This window comes from Entamoeba nuttalli (genome assembly GCF_000257125.1).
Source record: "Entamoeba nuttalli P19 unplaced genomic scaffold asmbl_8473, whole genome shotgun sequence".
Classification (NCBI taxonomy): Eukaryota; Evosea; order Mastigamoebida; family Endamoebidae; genus Entamoeba; species Entamoeba nuttalli.
Window position 1 is genome coordinate 1 of NW_008579151.1, and position 12,470 is coordinate 12,470.

At 27.3% G+C, this 12,470-nt stretch overlaps 6 protein-coding genes across 6 annotated transcripts; 3 read left to right on the top strand and 3 right to left on the bottom strand.

Annotated features, from left to right (window-relative positions):
* Window positions 1-1,047: 1,047 nt before the first annotated feature.
* Window positions 1,048-2,406, top strand: ENU1_185800 (sulfotransferase, putative; the record flags this gene model as incomplete). The annotated part of the gene is made up of 1 exon (XM_008861635.1): window positions 1,048-2,406. The coding sequence occupies one exon, from the start codon at window positions 1,048-1,050 to the stop codon at window positions 2,404-2,406; it is 1,359 nt and encodes a 452-aa protein (XP_008859857.1).
* Window positions 2,407-2,658: 252 nt separating this feature from the next.
* On the top strand, window positions 2,659-3,507 carry ENU1_185810 (hypothetical protein; the record flags this gene model as incomplete). The annotated part of the gene is made up of 1 exon (XM_008861636.1): window positions 2,659-3,507. One exon carries the CDS (start codon window positions 2,659-2,661, stop codon window positions 3,505-3,507), a length of 849 nt encoding a protein of 282 aa, XP_008859858.1.
* Window positions 3,508-3,560: 53 nt separating this feature from the next.
* Window positions 3,561-5,540, bottom strand: ENU1_185820 (hypothetical protein; the record flags this gene model as incomplete). Its single annotated transcript, XM_008861637.1, has 1 exon — window positions 3,561-5,540. The coding sequence occupies one exon, from the start codon at window positions 5,538-5,540 to the stop codon at window positions 3,561-3,563; it is 1,980 nt and encodes a 659-aa protein (XP_008859859.1).
* Window positions 5,541-7,633: 2,093 nt separating this feature from the next.
* Window positions 7,634-9,697, bottom strand: ENU1_185830 (adhesin 112 (EhADH112), putative; the record flags this gene model as incomplete). Its single annotated transcript, XM_008861638.1, has 1 exon — window positions 7,634-9,697. The coding sequence occupies one exon, from the start codon at window positions 9,695-9,697 to the stop codon at window positions 7,634-7,636; it is 2,064 nt and encodes a 687-aa protein (XP_008859860.1).
* A 187-nt stretch (window positions 9,698-9,884) lies between these two features.
* Window positions 9,885-11,225, bottom strand: ENU1_185840 (cysteine protease, putative; the record flags this gene model as incomplete). The annotated part of the gene is made up of 1 exon (XM_008861639.1): window positions 9,885-11,225. One exon carries the CDS (start codon window positions 11,223-11,225, stop codon window positions 9,885-9,887), a length of 1,341 nt encoding a protein of 446 aa, XP_008859861.1.
* A 333-nt stretch (window positions 11,226-11,558) lies between these two features.
* ENU1_185850 (Rab B GTPase) lies at window positions 11,559-12,137 on the top strand (the record flags this gene model as incomplete). Its single annotated transcript, XM_008861640.1, has 1 exon — window positions 11,559-12,137. One exon carries the CDS (start codon window positions 11,559-11,561, stop codon window positions 12,135-12,137), a length of 579 nt encoding a protein of 192 aa, XP_008859862.1.
* Between the last annotated feature and the right edge of the window lie 333 nt (window positions 12,138-12,470).

Sequence of the window (12,470 nt, forward strand, 5' to 3'; positions counted from 1 at the left end):
TCTTATTAGAGGAGGTAATAAAGAAGGAGCCGCTGATAATTAAACAATTTGACTTTTTATTTATTTGTTTTTTATTATTATAAAAATTTTTGTTGTTTTATAAAACTTAAATTTAGTATAGTTTTTTGTTCTTTTCTAATATATAATAAATATATTATAGTATGACTATAATTTATACATACTTTTTTTCAAATAAAATAAATTTATAGTGGTTATATTTGTTGGTTGTTGAATTATTATTGAATGTTCACTATTGTATTATGTTATTTTATTATTTATTTACTTCATTATGTGTTTGTATTGATTTTATTATTCATTCAATTGGTTATTAAATTTTTTTTTCATTTTGATATTTAATATTTTATTTACATTAATTTTCAATTGAATTTTAATTCATTCTAATTGTTATTTTATCATTTCTTTTTTTTATCTTCTTCTTCTTCTTTTATTTCTTTTCTATTTTTCTTTCTTCATTTATTCCTATTATATTTTAATCATCATTTAACATTTTCATTGTGTTTATTAATATTATTTCTTTATTATATAACCATTTAGTTATATTAAATGTTTATGGTATTATTTATTTGTTATTTTCATTTTATATTATATCATATTTCTTCAATTCTATTAATAAATGAAACGATATAATCGTAATTAAACAATAACATTCAATGAATTAACATAAATACTATTTTACTTATTCTATAATGTATTATACTTTATTTTATTGGTATTATTTTATTCAATTTCTCTTTTGACTTACCTTTTTCCATCTTCTAATATTTAATTTCGATATTTAATTTCATTAATTAATGTTCCAAAAAAATAATAAAAATATAAATAGAAATGAAAGAAATAACAAAAGAAAATGAATATTCCAATATAAAACATAAAAATAATCAAAAAAAAAAAAGATCAATTAATAGATTATAGTAAAATATTATAATAAATATAGCTTTGTTTATAATATCATTTTAATCTAAAATATACTTTGACTACTAAAATATAAAGTTTAATCTCTAATTAAATTAGAACTGATTATTTATTATGAGTTCCCAAGAATATGCTCTTCATGGATTTACTAATCCACTTTCTCTTGAATTAGACTCTTCTAACCCATATCTCCAACCAGAATTACCTGAACCTGTTTTTGATCAAATATGGGAAAATATGAAAAAAGCAGCTGTTGATAATCTTAGTAAATATGATCCAAGTCATAAAGAATTATATGAGAGTATGTTAAAAGAAGGAGATTCATTATTTGATCCCCAATTTAAACCTGCTATGAGAGATTATTTTGCAGGGTGTTTTGATATGAAATCACCGATGTTTCAACAAATGGCAAGAAATGTAACAGGGAAATTAATGACATATATGAGGTTTAGTACTGAAAGAAAAATGTATAGAAAAGAATTAGATAAAATTGTTATTAAGAACCCAATATTTATTACTTCATTACCAAGAAGTGGATCAACATATTTACATAATTTAATTGTAAATGATCCAAGGGCTAATGGAATTAGATTTTATGAACATATTTGTCCAGGAAGTAAAACAATGGAAAGTGAAAGTAGAAAGAATGTACTTAAAGATGTGTTAAAGTTATTTGAGTCAAGTCATACTGAAATGAATACTGTTCATAACCTTGACAGTCTCATGAATTATGAAGAAGAATTATTCTTTATGGAAATGCTTGGACAATGCTTTATAATTTCAAGTGCTATACCTCGTCTTGAACAATTTAGAGTTAACCAATTTAAAAGAGATTATCATTATGTTTATGAAGCTCTTATTGATGAATTTAAAATGCATTTAGAAGAGTTTCCATTAAAAGGAGAAGATGGATTTTTATGTCTTAAAGCTGTCAATCATTTTGCAACAATGGTACCAATGTTAGATGTTTTAGGAAGAGATGAATATAATGCACGTTTTATTTGGATTCACAGAGAACCAGTTGAACAACTTAAATCTTTTATTCCATTACTTATAGCTACAAAAGGAAGATTTGAATATGACTTAGGTAAAGATGATATTGAATGGTTAAATAAATTTGCTATTAAAGTAAATGAAATTGTTTTGAAAAATTCAATTGCTGCACGTGATGCTTGGGTTGCTCAAGATCCATCAAGAGCTAAAAGAATTTTTGATGTTGGATTTGTTGAAGCTGTAACAAAACCAAAAGAGACAGTACAAAAGATTTATGACTATTTTGGAATTGAAATGACTCCAGAAGCCGAGAAACAATTAGAATTTATTATCAAAGAAGGAGATCCTCAAAGAAAACATGGAAGAAAATTACATGATGACAAATTATATTTCTTTAATGATGAAGACATTAGAAAGAAATATCAATTTTATTATGATAGATTTGGACAATATATGCCATATTATTATGGTAAGAAATAAACTGAAATTCTTTTTTGAAGTATCATTTTTAGAGTTATAGTTAAGAAATATGAATTTGTTTTTTACAAAAAGGAAGAGTATAAGTAGATATAAAAAGATAATAAAAAGCAATTAATTAAGTATTAATAAAATAAGTTTTTATTGTTTCTGACTTAGGAGATATTAATCCTATTCCTTTGTCTTGAAGGTATAAAAAAGATAAAAAAATAAAAATGTGACACTCAAACTATTATTTAAAAAAGGACAAAAGGAATGTCACAACCAAGAAATGAATATTGGGTAGGTAATATCTATAACTTCAGAAGTATTGAAGATGTTAAAGTTAAGAATGGAAAAATTAAACCAAACCACATTTTTAGAGGTGGTTTTTTCTTTAATAAAGGAGAAGAAGATATTAAAAAATTAAACAATGAAAAAGGAATTTGTTCACTTGTTGATTTAAGGTCATCTGATGAGGTTCCTTCTGGATTTGGAGAAATGGTAAATAAATGTGGAGTGAACTTTTATAATGCCCCATTAATTCCGTTTTGGAGAAGTATCTTTTATATGATATTTAGAGTACCTTTTAAGGTTATGATCCATTGTGCTTATTTGATTTTGTCTGCTATACTCACTTTAAGATTCCATTTATTTGTTGGTGCAATGAAGTCTACTTCAACTTCATTACCACTAGGATGGTACTATCCTGTTATTTATCATTATGGTCAAAAAGAGTTATACGGATTATTTAAATTTATTGCACAACACTCAGATAAACCTTTCATCTTTTATTGTTCTTTTGGTAAAGATAGAACTGGTCTTATTGGGTGTATGTTAGAAATGTTGTTAGGGGCATCATTAGATGAATGTATTACAGATTACAAATTAAGTGATAGAAGCTTAAAAGATCATTTAATTGTTGCAAAAGATCATTTCAAGACTTTTGGGGGAGATGAAAAGGGTATTGATTTAGCTAAAACAGATTCTAAACTTCTCATTGACTTTGAACATTTCATTAAAAAGAAATATGGAACTATTGATAATTACTTAATTAAATTTGTTGGACTAACTCAGCAGGATATTGAAACTATTCGCACTAATTGTTTACTCCGTACTGAATAAAAAACAATAGTTGATTGTCATTTTAATTAATTTATGACTTTGGTATTATAATATTATTTTTCTTCTTTTTTCTCTTCTGTTTTTGAACTATGTCGTACCCTATGAATTGCTGATTGTATTGCATAACTACTGATAATTCGTTCTTTGATACTAAGGCTTGTTTTTTTCTTTTTCTTCTCTTCAGGTTCTGGTTCTCCTACAGGAGACGTACTTCTTACTCGTTCAAGTTCATTAGATGAATCACATCTTTTTGGAGTTCCTTCTTGACTTTTGGTTTCTTCTTGAAATGGAAAAGTATGAACGAAGAAATTATCTGATTTATCTCTTTCTTCTCTTGGTGTAAAGGTTTTTTGTTTCATAAATTCAAAAGAGCAGAAAGATGGTGATTCTTTCTGTGTTGATAATTTTGCCTTTTCATTTGGAGTTATTAAGTTATCTTTCTTTTGTTCAGATAATTCTTTTTTTACGACTTTGTCTTTTTCGATTAGTGTTTCATCTTTTCTTCCCATTGTTTGTTGGAAATTTAAAGATTGTTGTTTTCTTTCTGTTAAAATAGTATCACTTTTGGCTGATAATAACTCTTCTTTATTCACTGACAGATTTATTTTTGGACTGTCAAGTTGTTCATTCTTTTTTATATCATCATTCACTTTTTCTAATTCTTCTAATGTAGTTTGAATAGTATGACGTTTTTCTCTTCTCTTAAAACTTTTAAGTTCTTTTTTTTCTTGTTTTTGTTGTTCTTTAAGAATGATTTTTTGATGTTTCTCAAGTTTTTTTTCTGATCTGAAGTCTTTTTTAAATTCCCCACTGACAGCGAGATCAAAAAATTTTGTTGCTACTTGACGACTGAACTTGAAAATATCAAACTTTTTATTTTCAAGATCAGATTTTTTTATTTCTTCTGTATATAAAACATCAGGTATATAAGGAGAGGTGTTAAGATTGTCTGACATACAAGGGAGGTCTGGTAATTTATATTTTGTATCAACAAATGGATTGTAAGTATCAAATTGTGTTGGCCGAGCTATTTCACTGATTTGTGGAATTGGAATTCTTAATAATGATGGAAGTATCATTTTTTTAACAATAACCATTTCAACTATAAAATGGATTATAGAGTCAATAGCCTTTGTTGGAACAAAGTAATACCTTCCGATTTGTATTTGATATTTAAGAGTGAATTTGGGGAGTTGATGAAAAGACAAATAAATGCTTCTCGATGGTACATCAGGTATATCAGCACGACAGGTTCCAGAAAGTTGTGGGAGTGATACTAAAATTCGTATTGGAAGAGGTTCTTCAAGGAAGTAAGGAATAACAAAGGACAATGAAATTTCAATAAAATTTGATGAATTGTAGACAACGTCAAAATCTAATAAAAATCTTCCATCAGTTTCTTTAGGAATATGAGAAATGATTGACTTAATCAATGGGGCACGACAACCTAATGAACAGTCAGTACATTTAATGGAAGGAATCATTGTGCATACCAGACTTTGTAATTTACGGGTTACTGTGCCTTTGATTTTATCTACAATATTTTGTGTTTGTGCATTAGTGTAAAATATCCTACCGATAAAGAAATTTGATAGTTGTATCCAAGGAAAACTTTCTTTAGAATTTTGTGAAGATAGTCTGTTCAATTCTTTGAATAATGAAACAAATGCCTCATCACCAGTATAATACTTTCTTCTTCCCTTTTGACAGGCTTTGAGGTAGTAATACCAATATTCCATTTGATATCCTTCTCTAAATCGTATACAAACAGAGTCATATAGTGGGATAATATCTGTTGGACTAGTGAGTTGAATGAGATTATTTTTATTGATTTTAGTTTTACTAAAATATATGTTTGTAATAGTCAATGCGTTAATTTTACTTTTATACGTTTGGTTGTTCAAACGAATAATAATATTTTCACTATCTACACTGAATTGTATTAGATGTTCTTCTTTTCCATAAATAATAACACAGTCTGATTTTAATTGAAGTGGGTTGGAATACACTGATATCCACTCATCAGCTCCCATTATTGAAATATTTTTTGGAGGAGGAGTTGGTAATGGTTTGGAAATAAATAAGTCAGGAGGTGGAGGAATAAGTCTAAAATGAGAAGGGAGATAATATCTGAGGAAAATCAATAACACAACGACAAAGATGAAAGGAAACAAAGTGATAAACAAATACATATATATTATATCTGTCTTTTTCTAGTTTAACTTTTTAAACTGTTTACTAAACTTTGTCATAAAAAAGAATCAAAACTAATTTGGTCTAACTTAATTTTTGAATGAAGTTCTGGGAGTAATTCAGGAAATTTTCATCAAGACAAAATATTGCATAGTCTATGAATAATATTAAAAGCATTGACTATGAACAAAAAGAGTTTTTAGTTTATATAATTAATTATGAGTGATGTTATAATGTAGAGAAATGCTTTTTTTACTCATGTTTGATTAATGTTTTTTATCTTAAAGTACATTAAAACGCAATAAAACAAAGAAAAGCAATTACAGAGTTAATGGTAATACAAAAACAATCAAAAACAATTTTATATTCTCTAATTTTATTAAAAAAAAGGCTAATGGTTATGAGGTTTTGACAAAAACATATCTAGATTGATATTAGTTGAATGGTTTTGAGTAGGTAATGTGGATTATAGTTATTTTTACTATTAAAAAGTCTTTGATTTTCTTATTAAAAAAAATTCTAAATAAGTGGATATTTTTTTTTGATTTTGAATTGACACAATATTGAGCTATTAAATTAGTCAAATAATCCATAGATTACAAACGATGCAATATACCTTACAATATTTGTAGATAGAAAGATGATACTATTTGTAATTCAATCCTACTAATTCTCTCTTTTCTTTAATATGTTTTGCATTATCACAGTTGATAAATATCCGTTTGTTGTGTTAAAATATATGTAGTTAAAAATGGTTGTGTTTTTGAGACAAACTTATTGGATAAATAAATGTTCAGTATTGGAATGAATAATATAGTTCTAAGTAATGTCCTAATGAACAATATACAATTACTCAATTTAACATCAACAAACTCAACAGACTTAAATAATAAATCGGAAACTCAGAAAATTAGAACAGTGTTGAGGTTATTATCTGTACTTTCATTATTATTAATATACTTAGTTTTAACTAAAAGTGATGAGAAGAGTGAAGATGTAATATTTGACAAAATTATTGAACAAAGAAGACAAATCTAATTTGATTGCATATACCAATAATACCTAAAAATGATGTACATGTTTGAGTTTTTTTTGTAATGAGTTGATTTTAGTAAACACATTGAATAACACTCCAACGGTAGTTCATTAATATCTTCTGAAGTATTACTATCTTCATTTGAATCTTTTTCTTTTTTTTTGGAATATCATCAATTTCATAATCAAGCTTCATATGGATTAGGTAAAATAAATAGAATGTTATAGTTAAAAACACTAGAAAGAAATAAGCTAGAAGTGTATTAGTTTAAATATTAGAAAATATAGATCTCATGAGAAAATACTCTAAACAATACTGGGACTATTGCACTTATGGATACACTTGTAAAGAATACACCAGTTACAGCAATCTTTTTCTTATTATAATAGTGATAAAAGTAGGGTGTATGTATTCCCGTGGTTAACAAAGCAGCTCTAATAATTATGTGGTGAAAATTAAATTAAATTGTTGGAGAAGGTATGTAAGTCAAATTATATGACATGATAAAGTAACATAAAATAAGAATGGTATATCCTATATAGATATAATCATGTGAAAATTTTGATGTAAACCAGTATTTGCAGATAGTCAAGACAATTATTGACACAATGCAATAGCTAATCAAGAAAGAGAATGTAAATGTTGTATTTATATAATAATTGAAGATATCATATGATCCAATGACTATGTTATAAAAAGGAAGAAAGCAATACCTATAACAAAGAAACTCAATAACTTTTCAATAAGAATAAAGTTTTTTGTTACATTCTCAATCATAACAAATTCATAAATCATTTTTCTTTTTTACTATAACAACACTAACTTTTCATTTAAGAATAATATCTATCTTGAGATTTTTTATATGAACAAAAAAATCAAACGACATGACAATTTCAATTAAAGAGATGGAAACATAGGATTGGTTCCATAACTATAAGGTTGTTGTTGAGGCTGACTATTTCCTGTAATCGAACGTACCATAGAAAGTGCTTCTTGTTGTCGTTGATTTTGGAATTTAATACATTCGTTTTGAAAAGAATCTATTTTATTTTTAGCATCACGATGGAATTGAATACTTTGAGGTAATGTTTTTAAAATTTCATCAGCAGCATTAATTGCCACTCTTAGTCGTTGGACCATTCCAGTAATAGCAGCAGGTCTATTTCCATTATTTATTTCTCTAAATAAGTTATTTTGTTTAAATAAACTTTGTTGAATAATGTTTTTAGTGTTATCAAATTCCTTCAATAAATTTATAACACATTGGTTACTACCATTTCCTCCTTTAATAATTCCAACTTTTTCTTTTTCATTTTTTTCATATATTTTAATCATATTTTCAAGAGCATTTTGTCGTTCTTGAATGATTTCTTTCCATTTCACTTCAGTCTGTTCAATATTAATATTACTTGTTCCAAATAATTGTTGAATATTTCCTTCACATAACAATTTAATATCATTCTCGAATTGTCTAAATTTATTTATCATATTATCATCAATATTTTTAGCTTGTTTTAATGATGCTCTATACTTTTCACTTTCTCTACGATAATTATATGCTGCCATTTCTGATGCTGTACGTTTCCATTGATATGGATATTGTCCTCTTAATCTTCTTTCTTCAGCTGCTTCAGAATCTAATGCAGTTATTCCTTTTTCAAATGAGGCAGTTGTTTCTGCATCAATAGTGGTAATGAATTCTATTTGTTGACAAATAGAATTGTATGTATTTAATTGCTTTAGTCTGTTAGCATTAATAATAATATCCTGTGGAATATCACATGAATTTCCTTTTAAACTATTTATAATTCTATTCCCTTCATTTGTTTTACTTTCACAAACTTTTTTTGAATCATTTAATATAACTTGAGCTTTAGTATTGTATTCATTTAATGCCTTTGATAAATTAGCTGGAAGGATATTATCAAAAATATTTTCTATTGTTTCCAATTCAATTGGTTTAGCAGCAAGTACTTCAGTTATTGGTGGAAGATCTCTTCTTCTTGGTAAATTATTCATATAAATGTTATTATTATTTTTTTCTGCTTGAGTATAAGCCGCTTTAGCTTCAGTATAAATCTTTTTTAATGCATCTTTATTAGCAGAACTATATGCCATATTACACGCTTGATACATAGCTTTCATTGCCCATTTTAATCGTTTCACTTGTTCTCCATATTCCATTTTTTCTTCTGCACCTTTAGCAGCCAATGTTTGTACACAGTAAATAGCATAGTCTTTAATAATAATGAAATTGGAAAGGAAATTAAATCCAACCGTAATTTTATAAAATGTTTTAAATGCTTCCACTGATGGAATTAACTGATTTGCCGCAGCAGCAGCTAATTTAGTTTGAAGAGACTCAGACTTTCCTTGAGCAGCAGCATTAATGTGCATAATTAAATGAGCACATCCTAACGCTAAAGTTGTTAATGTCTGTAGTCTACGTGGATGAAGATCACCACTACTTGCTGCACATAGTTGGGCACAATCTCCTGCTTTTTGGAATGCACCAGCAGCTTGTTGAAATGATTGAACAGCTGACTTAAGAGAATCTGCATCAGTTGTTTTTGAAAAAGAAGAACCTAGAGCCATGCAACAACATCCCATATTATACATAACATTAGCCTTTTCAAAATCAAGTGTTGAGTATATGAATTTCTTTGGTTTACTATCTTCTTGTAAGTATGTATCATACCATGTAAATTGTAGATTAATAGTTACTCTTCCTGATAATTGGTTTAGGTATTGATAATACTTCCATGAAACATCTCTTAGTTGTTGAGATGGTTCAACTGAAATAATCTGTTGTCTTAATTGACTCAAACTTTGTAATGCCAACATCGCTTTTTTTTCTAATACACAGTTCTGAAGTGCATAGGTAAAGGCATAAGTAACATCTGCAGGATCTGACTTTCTCATTGGTATGACTGGAAATTCAGGAATGAATTGTCTATTCATCTTTTATTATCTTTGTATAAAAAATTATTAGTTCTTTTTGTTATTAACAATTTTAATTTTAATGAGACTTTGTTGATTAAAAAGTTCTTATCTTTATGTAATACCCAAGAACAAAACTAGTATTAGTATCAATCAAATCATAAAAATAAAAAAAATTTTGATTGATAAATTTTAGAAACAATTAAAATTAGATTGTATGATTGTAGAATTGGACATAGGTTGAATTAGAATGATATTTAACTAATTTGGCAGTATTTTTTACACATTTATTATTTGAATTTAAGGAATATCCTGAAACACATGAACTACAAATATTTGAAGCAATATTGCAAGAACTACAATATTTATCTAGTTTGCAAGTATTTGCATAAACAATCATATTTAAGGGATAAACATAATCTCCTATTCTCCATCCTATTCCACAAAGATTCGTTGTTTTAATTCTAATATAATTGTCTCCTTCACCCCATCCACTAGCCCATGAATTTCTTACAATAAAATATTCAACACCATTCTCTACACCCCATCCCATCAATACTACTTCATGGTCAGTCATAAACGAAGAAGAAGAAGTATCACAAATTGAAGATGATGGAAAAGAAAAAATACCACTTGAATATGAACTAAATCCTGTTCCACTTACTTTTACAGAAACTAAAAATGGTCCATAATGATGTAACAATTTTTTTAATAGTAACACCATATTTTGATCTTTTGATATACCAAATGTTTTATAACCAGTAATTGCCATTTGTATTTGAACATTGGGGTTTTGGTCTCCTCTAATAGTACAAACGTTTTTATTTGGTCCATCAACAAAAGGATAATCTGCATCTAATGAAAAAGATTTTACAGCATTAACAGCATCTCGAGGATGACCACCACAGCAACGTTTTGTAGCTTTAGTTTTTGTGACATCAAGAAAACGTTGTGCAGAGAATTTTGGTGGAGTTTTTATACACCCATATCTTTGGTATGTTAAGTTTGAATATAGGTATTGTGCTAAATTTGCAAGAGAAACTGCCCAACAACCTCCACAATTTTGTTGACTAAATACCTCTCCACATAAATCAACTTTTGGACGGTCTGTATTTTTTGAAACATACTCACCACAAAAAGCATAGTTTTGAGGTAAATTATCACCAGAAGGTAATGGCGGTACTTCATTCCATGGTTTTTCAACTTTTTTTAATTCTTTAGAATTAAAATGTTCTTTGTCATAAGAAGAGACAGGAATAGCGATTCCCTTACTTATTGGTAATTCTTCATCAATTAAATCTGTATACATATTGATATCATGAAACGCATCATAAGGTTGAGTTCTTTTTTCATTTAATGTTTTTATGTTTTTTAAGTTATTCTTAAATATTTGGAACCTAAACTGTTCTTCAGTAAGAGAATAATGTTTATTGTACTTAGTTTTGAACTGAATAAACAATTTGTCTACGGGGAGTTCTAGATTAAACGCAATGCTTTGAGTCTTTTGATTAGAAACAAGTAATAAAAAAGCGACAACAATCGCTGTCATTTTTTGAAAGGTTCTTATTGCCTTTATCTTTATATATCATTTTTTGGGTAGTTCTTTTCACATCTAATGACAAGTCACACAATTACTTTTTGAAGAAACAAATCATCTACATAGTGTCTGTTAATTTCAAATAATCAGGAAATGAAAGAAAGGGATAAGAAAAGACAAAAAATAAATGAAAATAAGAAGTTCTAAAACAATATTTTTATAGCAAAATATAAAATAATTATTACAAAAAGACAAAAATTCAACAAAAAGAAGAAAGATTTTTTAACTTATGGAAATGATGAAAAAGATGAAAAGAGAAGAACTGAAAAGGAAAGAAACCATTGAATGGGAGACGTGTCATCATTAAAGATATTACTAATTGGAGATTCCGGTGTTGGGAAGACAGCATTACTTCGTCAGTATTGTGACCAAAAATTTAGTGAAGATGTGTCTTCGACGATTGGAGTTGATTATAGAACGAAGAGAGTGACTTTTGGTGATAAAACAATCACATTACAACTTTGGGATACTGCAGGGCAAGAAAGGTTTAGAAATATTACAACTAGTTACTATAGAGGTAGTCAAGGAATTTTAATTGTTTATGATGTCAGTAATTTTGATAGCTTGAAACAAGTTACGTATTGGATTGGTGAATTAAAAAAGGAAAATGTAGATGGAATCATATTTTTGGTTGGTAATAAAATAGATGTTACCAATAGTCTCACCAAAGAACATGAAGATATCATTAAAACAATTGATCTTCCACATTTTACTGTTTCTGCCAAAACTGGTGAAGGCGTTCAAGATTTATTTACACAATTAGTAAAATCAATTCTTGAGAAAGGATTAGTTCCAGAGCCAGTAGGAAACATGGAAGAAGTTTCATTAGAGAAAGAGCCAACAGAAAGTAAGGGATGTTGTTGATAATTAATACTATTACACAACAAATTGCTATTAATTTCGAATAAAGAAAGAACAAAATAATTTATTTCATTACAAAGAAAAAAGAATATATTATATTTCTAATTAAAGAAAACAGAAAATAATAAGGAAAAATGGAAAAAATAAAACAAAAATATTAACATAGAAAAATATTGCTTGTAAGTTGTTTAAAAAGGAATGAATCGAATTTAGAATAATAAACATCCTCCTTTCTTTTTATCCTTTTTTGCTCCACCTGCAGGAGAAATAACTGCTCTAACAGCTTCATCAAAAACAAGTCTTAAATTCTTTTGAGTTAAAGCAGAACATTCGATA